General features: G+C 49.7%; 1 protein-coding gene across 4 annotated transcripts in view; it reads left to right on the top strand.

Annotated features, from left to right (window-relative positions):
* The window catches only part of Cdh23 (cadherin related 23), a 386,464-nt gene that overhangs the window by 343,637 nt on the left and 30,029 nt on the right, over positions 1–12,798 (top strand). For all 4 annotated transcript variants that reach the window (XM_021205124.2, XM_021205122.2, XM_029542203.1 and 1 more), the window contains exons 38-40: positions 7,977–8,198; positions 8,507–8,626; positions 9,709–9,889. In XM_021205124.2, coding sequence (XP_021060783.1) covers positions 7,977–8,198; positions 8,507–8,626; positions 9,709–9,889 — 523 coding nt within the window. The remainder of the gene's footprint in view (positions 1–7,976; positions 8,199–8,506; positions 8,627–9,708; positions 9,890–12,798) is intronic.

Here is a 12,798-nt window from a genome sequence, read left to right as displayed (position 1 = left end):
TGAGCTAGGAACCACTTAATTCTTTACCTGAGTTCCCCTGCCCTCCCAAACCTACTGAGTTTTGAGAACCATGGCCTCCCACTGGGGTGTGTGTGTGTGTGAGTGTGTGTGTGTTTGTGTGTGTGTGTATACATATATATATGCATGAGAACCCCAGAAGATATGTGTGTATAAGCACACATTGTGTGTGTGCTCATGTGTGTATATGTGTGTATGCATGAGATCCCTAGATTTTATATAGATATATAGTGTGTGTGTGCTCATGTGTGTACATGTGTACATTTATCTATGCATGAGAACCCCAGATTTTACATTTATACATATATATCTGTATGTGTTCATGTGTGTATGTGTGTGTACCTGTGTGTGTGTGTGTGTGTGTGTTCCATCATCTCAGACCAGCTTTGACCTTCCCGTGTAACAGGGAATAATCTTGAACTTCTAATTCTTCTACCTCTGCCTCCTGAGTGCTGGGATTACAGGTGGACACCACCATGCCCAGCTTCTCCAGTGTTGAGTCAGACACGGGGACTCAGACACTCTAGGCAAGTACTCAGCCAGCTGAGGGGGTACCCCCACCCCAGTGATTCTCTTCTCCACTCTGTTTCAGTGCTGGGCATTGGACCCAGGGCCTCAGGGATATTAGGCAAGTGCACTGCCACTAAACTGCATCACCAGCTTCCTTTCTTCCTTTCTTCCTTTGTTTCTTTGTTTCTCTTAACTTCTCAGTAAGCTTCCCAGGAGGCCTTGAATTGAATTGATCACAGCCTTTCTATCATTGGCCTCTTTTTGTTGTTGTTGTTGTTTTGTTTTTTTGTTGTTGTTGTTGTTTTTGGTTTTTGAGACAGGGTTTCTCTGTGTAGCCCTAGCTGTCCTGGAACTCACTTTATAGACCAGGCTGGCTTCGAACTCAGAAATCCGCCTGCCTCTGCCTCCCGAGTGCTGGGATTAAAGGCGTGGGCCACCACGCCCGGCATATAAGTATCTGAGATTATAAACCTGTCCCACTACCGACAGCCTCCCAGCCTCCCCAGCTCCCCTGTGATCCAGTCCCTTATACAGGACAGACATGAAAAGGCTGTCAGCTGCACTGTCACCTGAGGGACAGACTTGAAAGTAAGCCCTGTCTGGATAGAGTGGCAGAGGTCACCAATGAGGGGTGACTGTGTCTAGAGACAAGGATATTGAACTCCTAGTGGCTCCTAGCTATAGGTCCAAGTACAGTATCAGGGATCCGGCTGGGGGCAGGGCGGGAGGGGGCTGGTAGCTTTACATTGTGGATGATATGGGTGGCCTCTCACGGGCTCTGTGGGCACGCCCACTCTGCCTACTGGGTAAGGAAGGCTACCTCAGGAGGATAGTCCGTCCTGTTAACATTATGTGACCTTACACAGGTTTGGTGCGGCTAAAGCTAGCAAACACCCTGGCATGAGAGCCCCAGAAACTGTCAAAACGTAAGTCAGGCCCCTGAGTGAGAATGTGACCTTGGGACCCCATCTGGTGAGACAGCTTTTGGTCCTTCTTGGTGACAGAACGAAGAATATTCTCTTTTGCCAGAGAGCAGCCAAGACAGCAGAGATGAGGTAGAGAGTAGACCCCCTGTCTACCCAACTCATTCTCTGTAGAGCCCTTCCAGCGGGGCACCTCCCTCCCCTGCCCCTTCCTCCCCCTGTCACCCCCCCCCCCAGCACTGAACATCCTTGGGTTGCACCACAGGAAGACACAGGCATTGCCCAAGCTGTGGGCCTGGCCCAGCAAACCTCAAGCCCTCCTAAAAAGCAGGGCAGGCTGGGAGGGGGGGGGGGCCAACTTCCTCCTCAGCTCAGAAGCCAAGGAAATCAGAGGGGGATGCAGAATACGACATGCAGGGTGAGGGGCAGTCTTGTTCAAGCCCCCTACTCTCCATCCCCAGCAACCCAAGTGATGGTCAGGCTCACTTCCAGGGAATCGTCAAGGAGTGTGGGACAGTGGCCATGAGGAAGCTGGACTCTAGCCTTTCCTTACAGCTGGTGTTTGTGTCCCTTAGTGATGGCTGCAGGGACTGGGGCAGCATGGGGCCTAAGCCGAAGAGGAGGAAGGCAAATGCTCCTTGGCCTTCCCTGAAGGTCACTGCTGTGTCACACAGCACCATGCATTACATTACAAGAGATGTAAAAACCTACCTGAACTGCAGAGGGCGTGGGACAGATTTCGAAGGGGTTTCCTGCCTGGAAGGAATGCTAAGGCTCTTCTAGTGTCCAGTCTATTTTGGACTCAGTGCGAGGTCTTTCTCCACCCCAGTGAGAAATGTTAGCATAGGGCTTTTTCCCACTCAAGTGCTTACCATCATTTACACATACTTATCCATTCATTCATTTACTCTGTGTGTATTTATACATATGCAGGTTCTTGCATGCCACGGCAAGCTTGTGAGGGCAGAAGATGGTGATGCATGCCTAGACCAGTTGAGCCATCTCGCTGCCCCCTCCCCCATCTTTTCTGCCTCACTAAAGATTCCTTAGGGACTCTACGATCCAAGTAGTGGGTGTCTAACAGTGGGGTTCAGTCCACAGGACAATAAGGCAATAAGGCTGAGCCCCAGAACAGCTGCACTGGGAGGAATATTAAGGTCTAGGCAGGTCTGCTATTCACAGACAGTAAACGCCCAGAGAGGAGGTACCAACATTAATGTCACACAGCTCCTTCTTAAAGCTGCTGGCCCTGCCCACTTTGGTAACAGGCTTCAAAGCCCTTGTCCCCAACATCCAGAGCTATGATCCTAAGAGTTCTCACCTCCTCAGGGGCAGTGACCACCATCTTAAGTTCAGAAGCTTTTCCATCACTGTGCAGTTAGCTTCCGGGCCAGACAGAACTGAGAACAAAGTTGCAGCCATGTTGGTCAATTACACTTTCTATACTACCTGTTGTTGGCATCAGGATCTCTCTGAAACCTGTGGCATCACATAGGCATGGCCCGCAGACTTGTTGCCAAGGCAACAGCCACCATATTCCCAGAATCCACTTGGCTCACTTCCCACCTTTACCTGTGTTACATCATCTCCCACGTCATCACCCATATATAAAGGCCCCCTAATCTCTCTCTCTCTCTTTCCCCCTTTTCTTTCCACCGCCACCTTGTCCCTCTCTCTCCCGGTAAACCTCTTACAGGTGGAGCTGCTCTGGCCTGGTGTGCTGTATTTGGACTGAAGCCACTATTCTAACACATCACCTGTTTTCCATCCCTCCTTGGCATTGGCCTGCTCCCATCCTCTCTCTCACCCAGCCATCCTTAGTACTTCACAGTAGCCCCTAATCGCAGTGCAGTCGTTACTTTTGAATAGCTGAGACCAAGGGAAGGCTGGGCAGATGGCACAGCTGGTGAAGTGCTTGCCAGGCAAGTGTGAGGACCTAAATGGGCCCCCATAAGAAGTGGGACGTAGCCGGGTGTGGTGGCGCACGCCTTTAATCCCAGCACTTGGGAGGCAGAGGCAGGCGGATTTCTGAGTTCGAGGCCAGCCTGATCTACAGAGTGAATTCCAGAACAGCCAGGCTATACAGAGAAACCCTGTCTCAGAACACCCCCCCAAAAAGAGAGAGAGAGAGAGAGAGAGAGAGAGAGAGAGAGAGAGAGAGAGAGAGGAGAGAAGAGAGGATCCTTGGGTTCTCTGCCTTAATTGGTGAGCACCAGGTCTAATGAGAGACCATGCCTCAAAAAATAAGGTGTAGGGGCTTGAACAGTGGCTCAGTGGTTAAGAGCCCCGAGCATCTTTGTTTTCGATATCTAAATACACAAGAAGGAAAAAAGTGGAAAAGCATCTGCTTTGTATGTTCAATTAACTTATAAAGTCATCCAACTTTTGATAATTTATTGTTAACCATGCATTTCAATTAAGACCCAAACCACTGACATCAGGAAACATGTCCAAGGGCTTAGGGTGTTTTTTTAATTTTTTTAATATTATTAATATTTATTTATTTATTTATTTATTGGGAGGGTAACACACACACACCATAACACATGTATGGAGGTAAGAGGATAGCCTGTAGGACTTGATTCTTTTTCTATCATGTGGACCCCAGGGATTGAACCCAGGTCAGTAGAGCTTGGCAGCAGGTGCCCTTATCTGCTGAGCCATCTTGGGGGCCCCTGTAAATGTGATGGCTAAAATAAAAGTGTCCTGGGGCCGATGACACAGCTCCGTAGCAGGGTATGTGCTTGGAGTGTTCAAGTGCTGTGTGCGGTAGGTGTGTGTGTTGTAGGTTCCCCATCTTAGAGTGGGCAGGAAGCTCTAGAGAGGGACGGACTGCGAACCGGGTATAGTCACCCAGGACACGCCCCCGGTAACCCTCTCCTTCCACCTTGGCCCCACTTCACAAAGGCTCTGTCACCTTCAGAAATGGCACCATCAGCCAAGGACCAAGCCTTCCACGTATGAACCTGTGGGGACATTTCACATTCAAACCAGAGCCAGTGGCTGGCTTTGGCCGGGGTCCCTGCAGGAGTAGTGTGGCTTATGAAGAAAAGGCTTGACTCAAACGTTTAAAGGAGGGACTCTTCAGAGAGGACTAGCGGAGCACCTAGAGAGCAGCGGATACAGCCACCATGATGCACGAGGAAAAGGGATATGTTAGAGGGTCCTTGTTATGTAACAGAATGTCTGGCAAGAGGAATGTAAGGATGGAAGGATTTTGGCTCACCACTCACAGCCCTTCATGGCAAGGACGAGATTGAATACTGGGAGATTAAGGTGGCTGGAAATGTGTGCAAGGGCTTAGGGTGTGTTTAAAATATGGTGGTGGTGGTGATGATGACGATGATGATGATGATGATGATGATGATATCATTATGTTGAGACAGTAGGAGATAAGGCAGCTGGTCATATTATATCCACAGTCTGGAATCAGAAAGAGAGAGAGAGAGAGAGAGAGAGAGAGAGAGAGAGAGAGAGAGAGAGAGCGCTTTCTTTCTCTCTATTAGTCAGCTAGGACCCCCAACTCATGGACCGGCGTGGTCCACAGTAAGCTGGGCTCTCTCACCTCAACCCAGGGTAGAAACTCCCAGACACAGTAGAAGCTTGTCTCCTCGATGATTCCAGATCTTTTCAAGTTGACAGTTGTCCTGGGTGGCTTCCTGTCAGCGTGACACAAGCTAGAGTCTTCTGGGAAGAGGCCACCTCGGTTGAGGGGTTGCCCCCATCAGACTGCCTGTGGGCAAGTCTGTGGAGCATCTTCTTGATTACTGATCAGTGTGCAAGAACCCAGCCCACAGTGGGTGGTACCATTCCTAGGTAGGTAGGTCTGGGCTGTGTAAGCCAGTAAGCAGCCTTCCTCCGTGGGCGCTGTTTCAGTTCCTGCCTCTGGGTTCCTGGTTGAGTGCATTGATGACACACTAAAGACCTCACAGGAGTATACAAATCTGTCTATCTCCAATTGAGGGATGAGAAAAAATCTTGCTCTTGAAGTAGTTGACCAAGAGAGAGCTCAAGTTTGAACTTTCCACTTCTCTCTGCCTGTAGTTGTGGTCGTTGGTCTGTTTGTTTTGTCTCTCTGGTGTGTGTGTGGTTAGTCCCTGTTGCCTATCTGTTATGCCTGTGTGTTTTGTCTGTCTGCAACTACCTGCTCTGTGTCTCTTTCTGTGTGTGGATGTGTGTGGGGGAGAGAGAGACAGAGACAGACAGACCTGTGTCTTTCCCTCTCTCTCTCCCTAACAGAGAGTTTGCTCTGTATTTATTGAAGAACATGGAAAATATGACATAAATATGAGAGATTCTGGCTGGAGAGATGACTTAGTGGTTAAGAGCACTGACTGCACTTCCAGAGGTCCTCAGTTCAATTCCCAGCAACCACATGATGGCTCACAACCATCTGTAATGGGATCTGATGCCCTCTTCTTGTGTGTCTGAAGAGAGTGATAGTGTACTCATATATATGAAATAAATAAAAGGAGCAGGTGTGTCAGAGAGAGAGAGAGAGAGAGAGAGAGAGAGAGAGAGAGAGAGAGAGAGATTCTTTAATAGAGATTTATGAGGGAAAATATTATTAAAGAGACTCAGAACATCACTCCAAGCCACACAGATGCTATCAACTTATATCATGTTGCTTCCAACATTTATGGGATATTTGTTGCTTAAAATTGCTTTTAACATGATGGCTGTTTGCTTTCAGCAAATGGTTACCACAACACACACACACACACACACACACACACACACACACACACACACACACACATACTATTCTGTGTCAAGGGCATGGAAGAGTCTATAACTGAAGATTAAACATATGCATTAGCCTTGTTTGTAAAAGCTGGTTGCATGGGGGAAATTCAGAGCATAGTAGGACTGGTTATGCTCTTCAAGGCAGGTCAAACTTAGGCTGAGGATAGCAGGCTACATCGTCTTAGATGATCTCAAGGCATATTATTAACTTGGCTGCAAGGTCCACCAAAAGTACAGTCTCGGGCTGGAGAGATGGCTCAGCAGTTAAGAGCACTGACAGCTCTTCCAGAGGTCCTGAGTTCAATTTGCAGAAACTACACGGTGGCTCACAACCATCTGTAATGGGATCTGATGCCCTCTTCTAGTTTGTCTGAAGACAACTACAGTATACACACACACACATACACACACACACACACACACACACACACACACACATATATATATATATATTCCAGTCTCTTCAAAGCAAGAGGTATGTTCACAAAAAAATGTATGACCACACTTGAGTTTCCGCCCTGACTTCCCTTCATGAGTGTGATGGGGAAATGTAAGCCAAATAAACCCTTTCCTCCCCAGGTTGTTTAACTGCAGCAACAGAACCCTAGCTAATACAAAGATCAGTATTAGGCATCACAAGGGAGGTGACATTATTGGATCCCAGAAAGAGCTAGAGTTTGGAGGGTCCCCAACCAGGTCAGGGCTATGGTGAGGAGTGGAGGGATAGATAGAGGCCACCCACTTGCTCCACCCCCATTCCTGTCTTCTGGCCAACTCTGGAAGGCAGACAGCCAGGTCGCAGGTAGGGTGGCCACAGGAGCAGCCTCTCAGGCAGAAGATAGAGAAATAGAAGTCAAGGACCACGGGACGCCAGCACACAGGAAGGCTGTTTTTACATAGCGCCACCCCCTCCCCCAGTTGTGTAGAGCCAGACAGCCATCTGCAAAATGTTCCTGAGTGCTGATTGACTGAGTATGTTTCATGGTCTGATGGTCCAAGCATCAGCTAACGATAGCCAATCACAGAACCACAGAAACTTCTTACGGTAAAGTCATGTCCTAGGGATCTGACTTCTCAGAGGTTAACAGATTCTAACCATGAAGTCACCCAAGCCTGATGTCCTCCATCTTTAAAGTGCTATAAATGCGTGTTTTTCTTTTTACACATTGACTGAAGACTTCATGTTCTTGCCTCTTATAAACTTATCTGGAAGTGCTCTGAATTGGGGAGGCCACTGGAGTTCATCCCATGTGCCTGGAGGGTTTGTGGGGTTAATTTCTTTGAAACAGTGTCTCACTATGTAGTCATGACTGACCTCAGTCTTATTATGTATATCTAAAGTGGTCTTGAATTGATAGCAGTCCTCCTGCCTCTACCTCCCAAGTATTGAAATTATAGGTGTTTGACACCATGGCTAGCTCTATATGCCAGTTTTAATCATTGGGTCACTGTGCTGACAAGGATTTCAAGCTTCTATCTGGCCTCAGCAGTGTTATGATTGATTGATGATGTCTGCCATGAGCATAGACATAGAAATGGTGATACGTGTGCTAACCTGGTCCTAAATAGTTACCTGACTTTAATTTTAACAAAACCTCTGCACATTCTCCTACCAGCCTGTGACTTCCTCCCCGACCCATTCTCTCCTCTTTTCTTCCCTATATGGAATCCTACTTTGGATCACACTGAGTGAGTTTAACCCAGAAAAACAGCAGGCTGGATCAACCTTGATCTCTCTGGCCTCCTGACAGAGGCATCTGACCACGTTCTTCTCTCCAGGCCACCACCCACGTGTATGTGACTATCGTGGACGAGAATGACAATGCTCCTGTGTTCCAGCAGCCACATTATGAGGTGGTGCTGGACGAGGGCCCAGACACAGTCAACGCCAGCCTCATCACCGTCCAGGCGCTGGACCTGGATGAGGGGCCGAATGGCACTGTCACCTATGCCATCGTGGCAGGCAACATCATCAATACCTTCCGAATCAACAAGCACACGGTCAGCAGCTGGGGGGCAGAGAAGGGGGCAACACCTCTTCAGGGCGTGGTGGGAAGTTTTGTGATATCATAGAGTATAAGGAGCAAACATAGAGCCTAGAAGGAAATCTGGAGTGCCCAGTGACAGTGGGAGAGGGGACAGAAAGTTTTCATGGATAGGACCTAGCTGCCTTCAGTGGCGTTGTGATTGATTAATGATGTCTGTCATAGGCACAGACACAGCAATTGTGGCTAGGATGTCAGAGTCTATCGGGTATAACCATAGAGTTATATCATCATCCTCTCCCCTTGAACTTTCTGTGTCCCCAGGGTGTCATTACTGCTGCCAAGGAACTAGACTATGAGATCAGTCATGGCCGCTACACCCTGATTGTCACTGCCACGGACCAGTGTCCCATCTTGTCCCACCGCCTCACCTCTACTACCACTGTAAGTGGAATACATCCCCAATGTGTCGGTGAAGGGAAACAAAGAATACCCAGGAGGCTTCCTGATGGAAGGGAAAGGAAAAGGGAAATTCCTGTTGGGAGGCAATGCCTGCAGGCAAGGGCTCCTGTTTATCTGAGCAGCTCCTCCAGACGTGCTGTGTTACTTGGAGAATGTCACTGAGCTTCTCTGTGACTGTGTCTAGCAGATGAGTGAAAACCCCTGCCTTCTTCCCCTTCATGAGAAAAGCATGCCTTCTGGTCCAGTTAACAGTGATTCAGATCCCAGCTCTTTCATTTCCTGGCTGTGTAACTCTGGACAAACCACTTAACCTCCCTGAGCTTCTGTTTCCTGGCGAATGAAAGCTATGGTGCGAGATGGAGGAGGGGCAAATGGGACCACAAGGGTGACCAGAGGATGAGGACGAGTTAACCCATGGTGGCACTGTTAATCAGCTGTGCCCATAAAGACAGAAAGTAGAGGTTCAAGGCCAGCTCAGGCTATAGAGAAAGACCCTGTGTCAAAGCGGGGAGGGGGAGCTGGGGTGAAGGTCAGTGGTAGAGTACTTGCCTATCATGTGCAAGGTCATGAGTTCAATCCCCAGTACCACATACACACACACACACACACACACACACACACACACACACAGAGTCACACAAACACACAACCACAGAGACACATACATACACAACTACACATACATACACACATAGGCACATACACACAGAGAGACACACAAACACCCATACATACACACATAGGCACATACACACAGAGAGACACACAAACACACACACATACACACACAACTACAGAGACACATGCATACACAACTACACATACATACACACATAGGCACATAGACGCACACACGACTACACACAGACACACATACCCAAAGCATACACACACAAAGGTGTGTGGGGGGGGGATGTGGACCAGAGTTCAGGCACATGCAGAGTTTAAATGCCCTCCCACCCCATATGTTCCCTTTAGCCAGTGCCAGACCCAGTACAAGGTGCAGTTACTTGGCTTTTCCAGGCATCTGGAGCCAGTCCTGGCTAAGCTGTTCACTGTTTCAGGTACTCGTGAATGTAAATGACATCAATGACAACGTGCCCACTTTCCCTCGGGACTACGAAGGACCATTCGACGTCACTGAGGGCCAGCCAGGGCCCAGAGTGTGGACATTCCTGGCCCACGACCGGGACTCTGGCCCCAATGGGCAGGTGGAGTACAGTGTTGTGGATGGAGATCCTCTGGGTAAGTGGGGCCTGTGCTGGCATTGTGGCGGGCATGGCCCAGGGACCTCTCTTCACCTGCTTGGGACTGGCTCAGAGGCTGGAGGCTAGAAAAACACTTTTTCTCAAGACACTTTGTTAGCTAGAACAAGAATTTCAAGGACTTAGGGAATCAACTAAAGGACACCTGTGGGTATAAGAGGACCTTCAAAAAGCTGTAATAGGAAAGTAGCTGAGACTGTGGCACCCACCGAAACTTTGGAGTGCCAGGTCTCCCCATTTTCTAAGAACAAAAGTGAATATCAAATATTTGTAAAGTATCCTGCTTTCCAACTGATCGCTCTGTGACTGTGAGGACCTACTATGTGCTGAGGACCTACTGTGTGCTGGCCATGTGCCACAGGATGCAGAAGAGACACATACCAGATGGAGGGGTAGGGAAGATGTATTCAGAAAGAACAGCAAGCACAAAGGTCCTGAGGTCCAAGTAGGCCTGGTAGGATATAAAATTGGGGGAGGGGAGGGGAGGAAGGCCCTGTGTCTGGTGAGAACTTGAGCAAGAGAAGGAGGAGAAAGAGAGGGTGCCATCAAGAGGTCTAAGCATTTACTGAGTGAGGTGGACACCCACAGTGGTTCTTGGAGCAACATGAGTTGACTCAGGTTTACACACTCTCTCTCACCCCCACCCCACCCCCACTCCTTAGGTTCATCTGGCTCTACCCTAGAACTATTTCGCATCAGCTCATAAAGGGACTGCACCCAGGCCACTCAGCACAAAGGTTACTGCAACCTGAGCCTGCAGGGCCTGCTACCCGGCCCAGTCACCTCCCAGTCTCTAGCTCGAGTGTCTGTGCTACGCTCTCCCAAGACCTCCCTGCTTCCATCCCTCATCTGAAGGGCCCCAAGCACAGGAACTGCAGTGAACTCCTTAAAACCTCAGTCAGGTCACGTGTCTTCCATGCTCAAAGCCCCCAAGGGGCTACCTTCCTCAGTACTCCTTTTGGATGATCCTCAAAGTCAGACAAAAACCATCTCTTCAGCCTCCTTCTCCTATTCAGATCCCCACGAGACAGTCTTTCTGCAACTCCTTGAGCCTCCTGGGGATGTTCAGACCTCAGGACCTTTGCACCTGCTGACCCTAGCAGTTCTTATGGGAAAAAGGGAAGCCAGGGAAACATGCCATCCCCACTTGAGCTTTAGCCACCAATCTTGCCTCCTTCTCCAGACCTCCCAGCTACCCGTTCTGGCCAAGCCTTTCTGGGATCCCTTCCCAGTTCTTTATCTTCTTTGCAAGCTTTCAGTCCCCTAGAGAGCACCTGGGCTTCTTTTAGGATGCCCCTCCCATATCAAGAGTTACTTTGTGACCAGCCCAAGCCCAAGAGAACTCCTGCCTGTGAGCCCATTTTCCAGATGGGACAATCAAGGCAAGGCTTGGGAAGAATCTGGCTGTAGGCCAGGTACAGCTGGACTGAAGGTTGTGGCCTCCTATCTCTAGGTATAGGGGATGGGGTGTGGGAAGGTATCAGGAGTTCTGGGCAGGGGAAGTTGCTGAAGAGACTAATTGTAAGGGGATGGGGGTGTCTAGCCAGGGTTCCAACCATCATTCCAAACCTGCTCCCACAAGCCTTCCATTGTAGTCAGCTCTTCCCTGTCTTTGCCATTGTGAAGGGGAGCCATTTGCCAGCACATAGCCGGGTGTCAACAGGACTGGGAAACCCCAAGAAAGGGAATCCCCGAGCTTTGGAGGCCTTGGAGCCTAGGGCACAGGAAATCCTGCCTCTACAACTTCCTCACCCCTAAGCAGGGAGGGCCAGGGTCCTTAGGGAGCCTGGGAGCGGAAGAGCTGGCGGAAGTCCCAGCCGCAGGTGGACATGGAAGCTGTTGCGGCCGAAGCTGGGCACCTGAGTTAGTGTCCTGGGATGTGAGACAGACAACAGAAGCCACCAGGACGCCTTTGCCAAGCCTCTGCACTGTGTGCCTCACTCTGGGCTTAGACCCAAGTACCAGGAGGAACAGAAAAATTTCGCACTTCTATTCCAGCACTTAGGAGGCTGAGTCAGGAGGATTGCCCCAAATTCCAGTCCAACCTTAGCTTGAGAGCCTGTCTCAAGAAAAGGGGGAGAAAAATGAGGATAACTTTCTCCCCAGCTCAGATCCTCGAAACATGTGCAGAGGTGACGATGTGACCCCGCCTCACATCCTTACCGATTGCCAAGTCCCCAGCCCCTTCTCTGTCCTCCACAGAGGCTCCCACTTGCTCCGCCAGATCCTCACATCTTCTTTCTCTCAAACTTCTACCCCGGTCAGCCCTGAGAGGTTTTATCCACAAAGCCTCTGAACCCCAGGGGATTCGAGCCTGTTCTGTCATGCACACACTGGAAGCCCACTTCTGAACCCCAGGGGATTCGAGCCTGTTTTGTCATGCACACACTGGAAGCCCACTTCTCTGGCTCCTGGCTTCTTGTTCCAAAGAACATGAGCCACAGGGTAGGCCAGAGGGTCTGACCCTAAGGTTCTTAGACACAAGCACTTGTGTCAGAGATAGATTTCTGTTAGCCCTCAGCAGGGTCCAGGGGAGATCTGAGCCACAGGGGAAACAAATCAGGTTACCACAGGCCTGGAAGATCGCAGCCTGGCTTCCAGTTGGGGGTCCGCACAGGATGAGGAGGGTCTCTCATCCTTCTAGCCTGCTGCCTGGCGCTCACAGGAGTGGCCCTCCTTCCTATGTGGTGGAGGTAGCTCTCAGACACTGTCTTTTCTCACAAGATTTCCTACCTGGGCAGTCACATTGGCCACCAGGGCTGGCTGGGGAGACTAGAGGTCTTGCTCTGCCCAAGGATTCTAGGTTCTTATCTCTGCCAGACAAAGAATTGGGAGATTGGGAGGGGCGCGCAGCGTGTGTGTGTGTGTGTGTGTGTGTGTGTGTGTGTG

The sequence above is a fragment of the Mus pahari genome, chromosome 9 (genome assembly GCF_900095145.1).
Source record: "Mus pahari chromosome 9, PAHARI_EIJ_v1.1, whole genome shotgun sequence".
Lineage (NCBI taxonomy): Eukaryota > Metazoa > Chordata > Mammalia > Rodentia > Muridae > Mus > Mus pahari.
The sequence above is the reverse complement of the archived record's forward strand: the minus strand, read 5'-3'. Positions and strand labels throughout refer to the sequence as shown.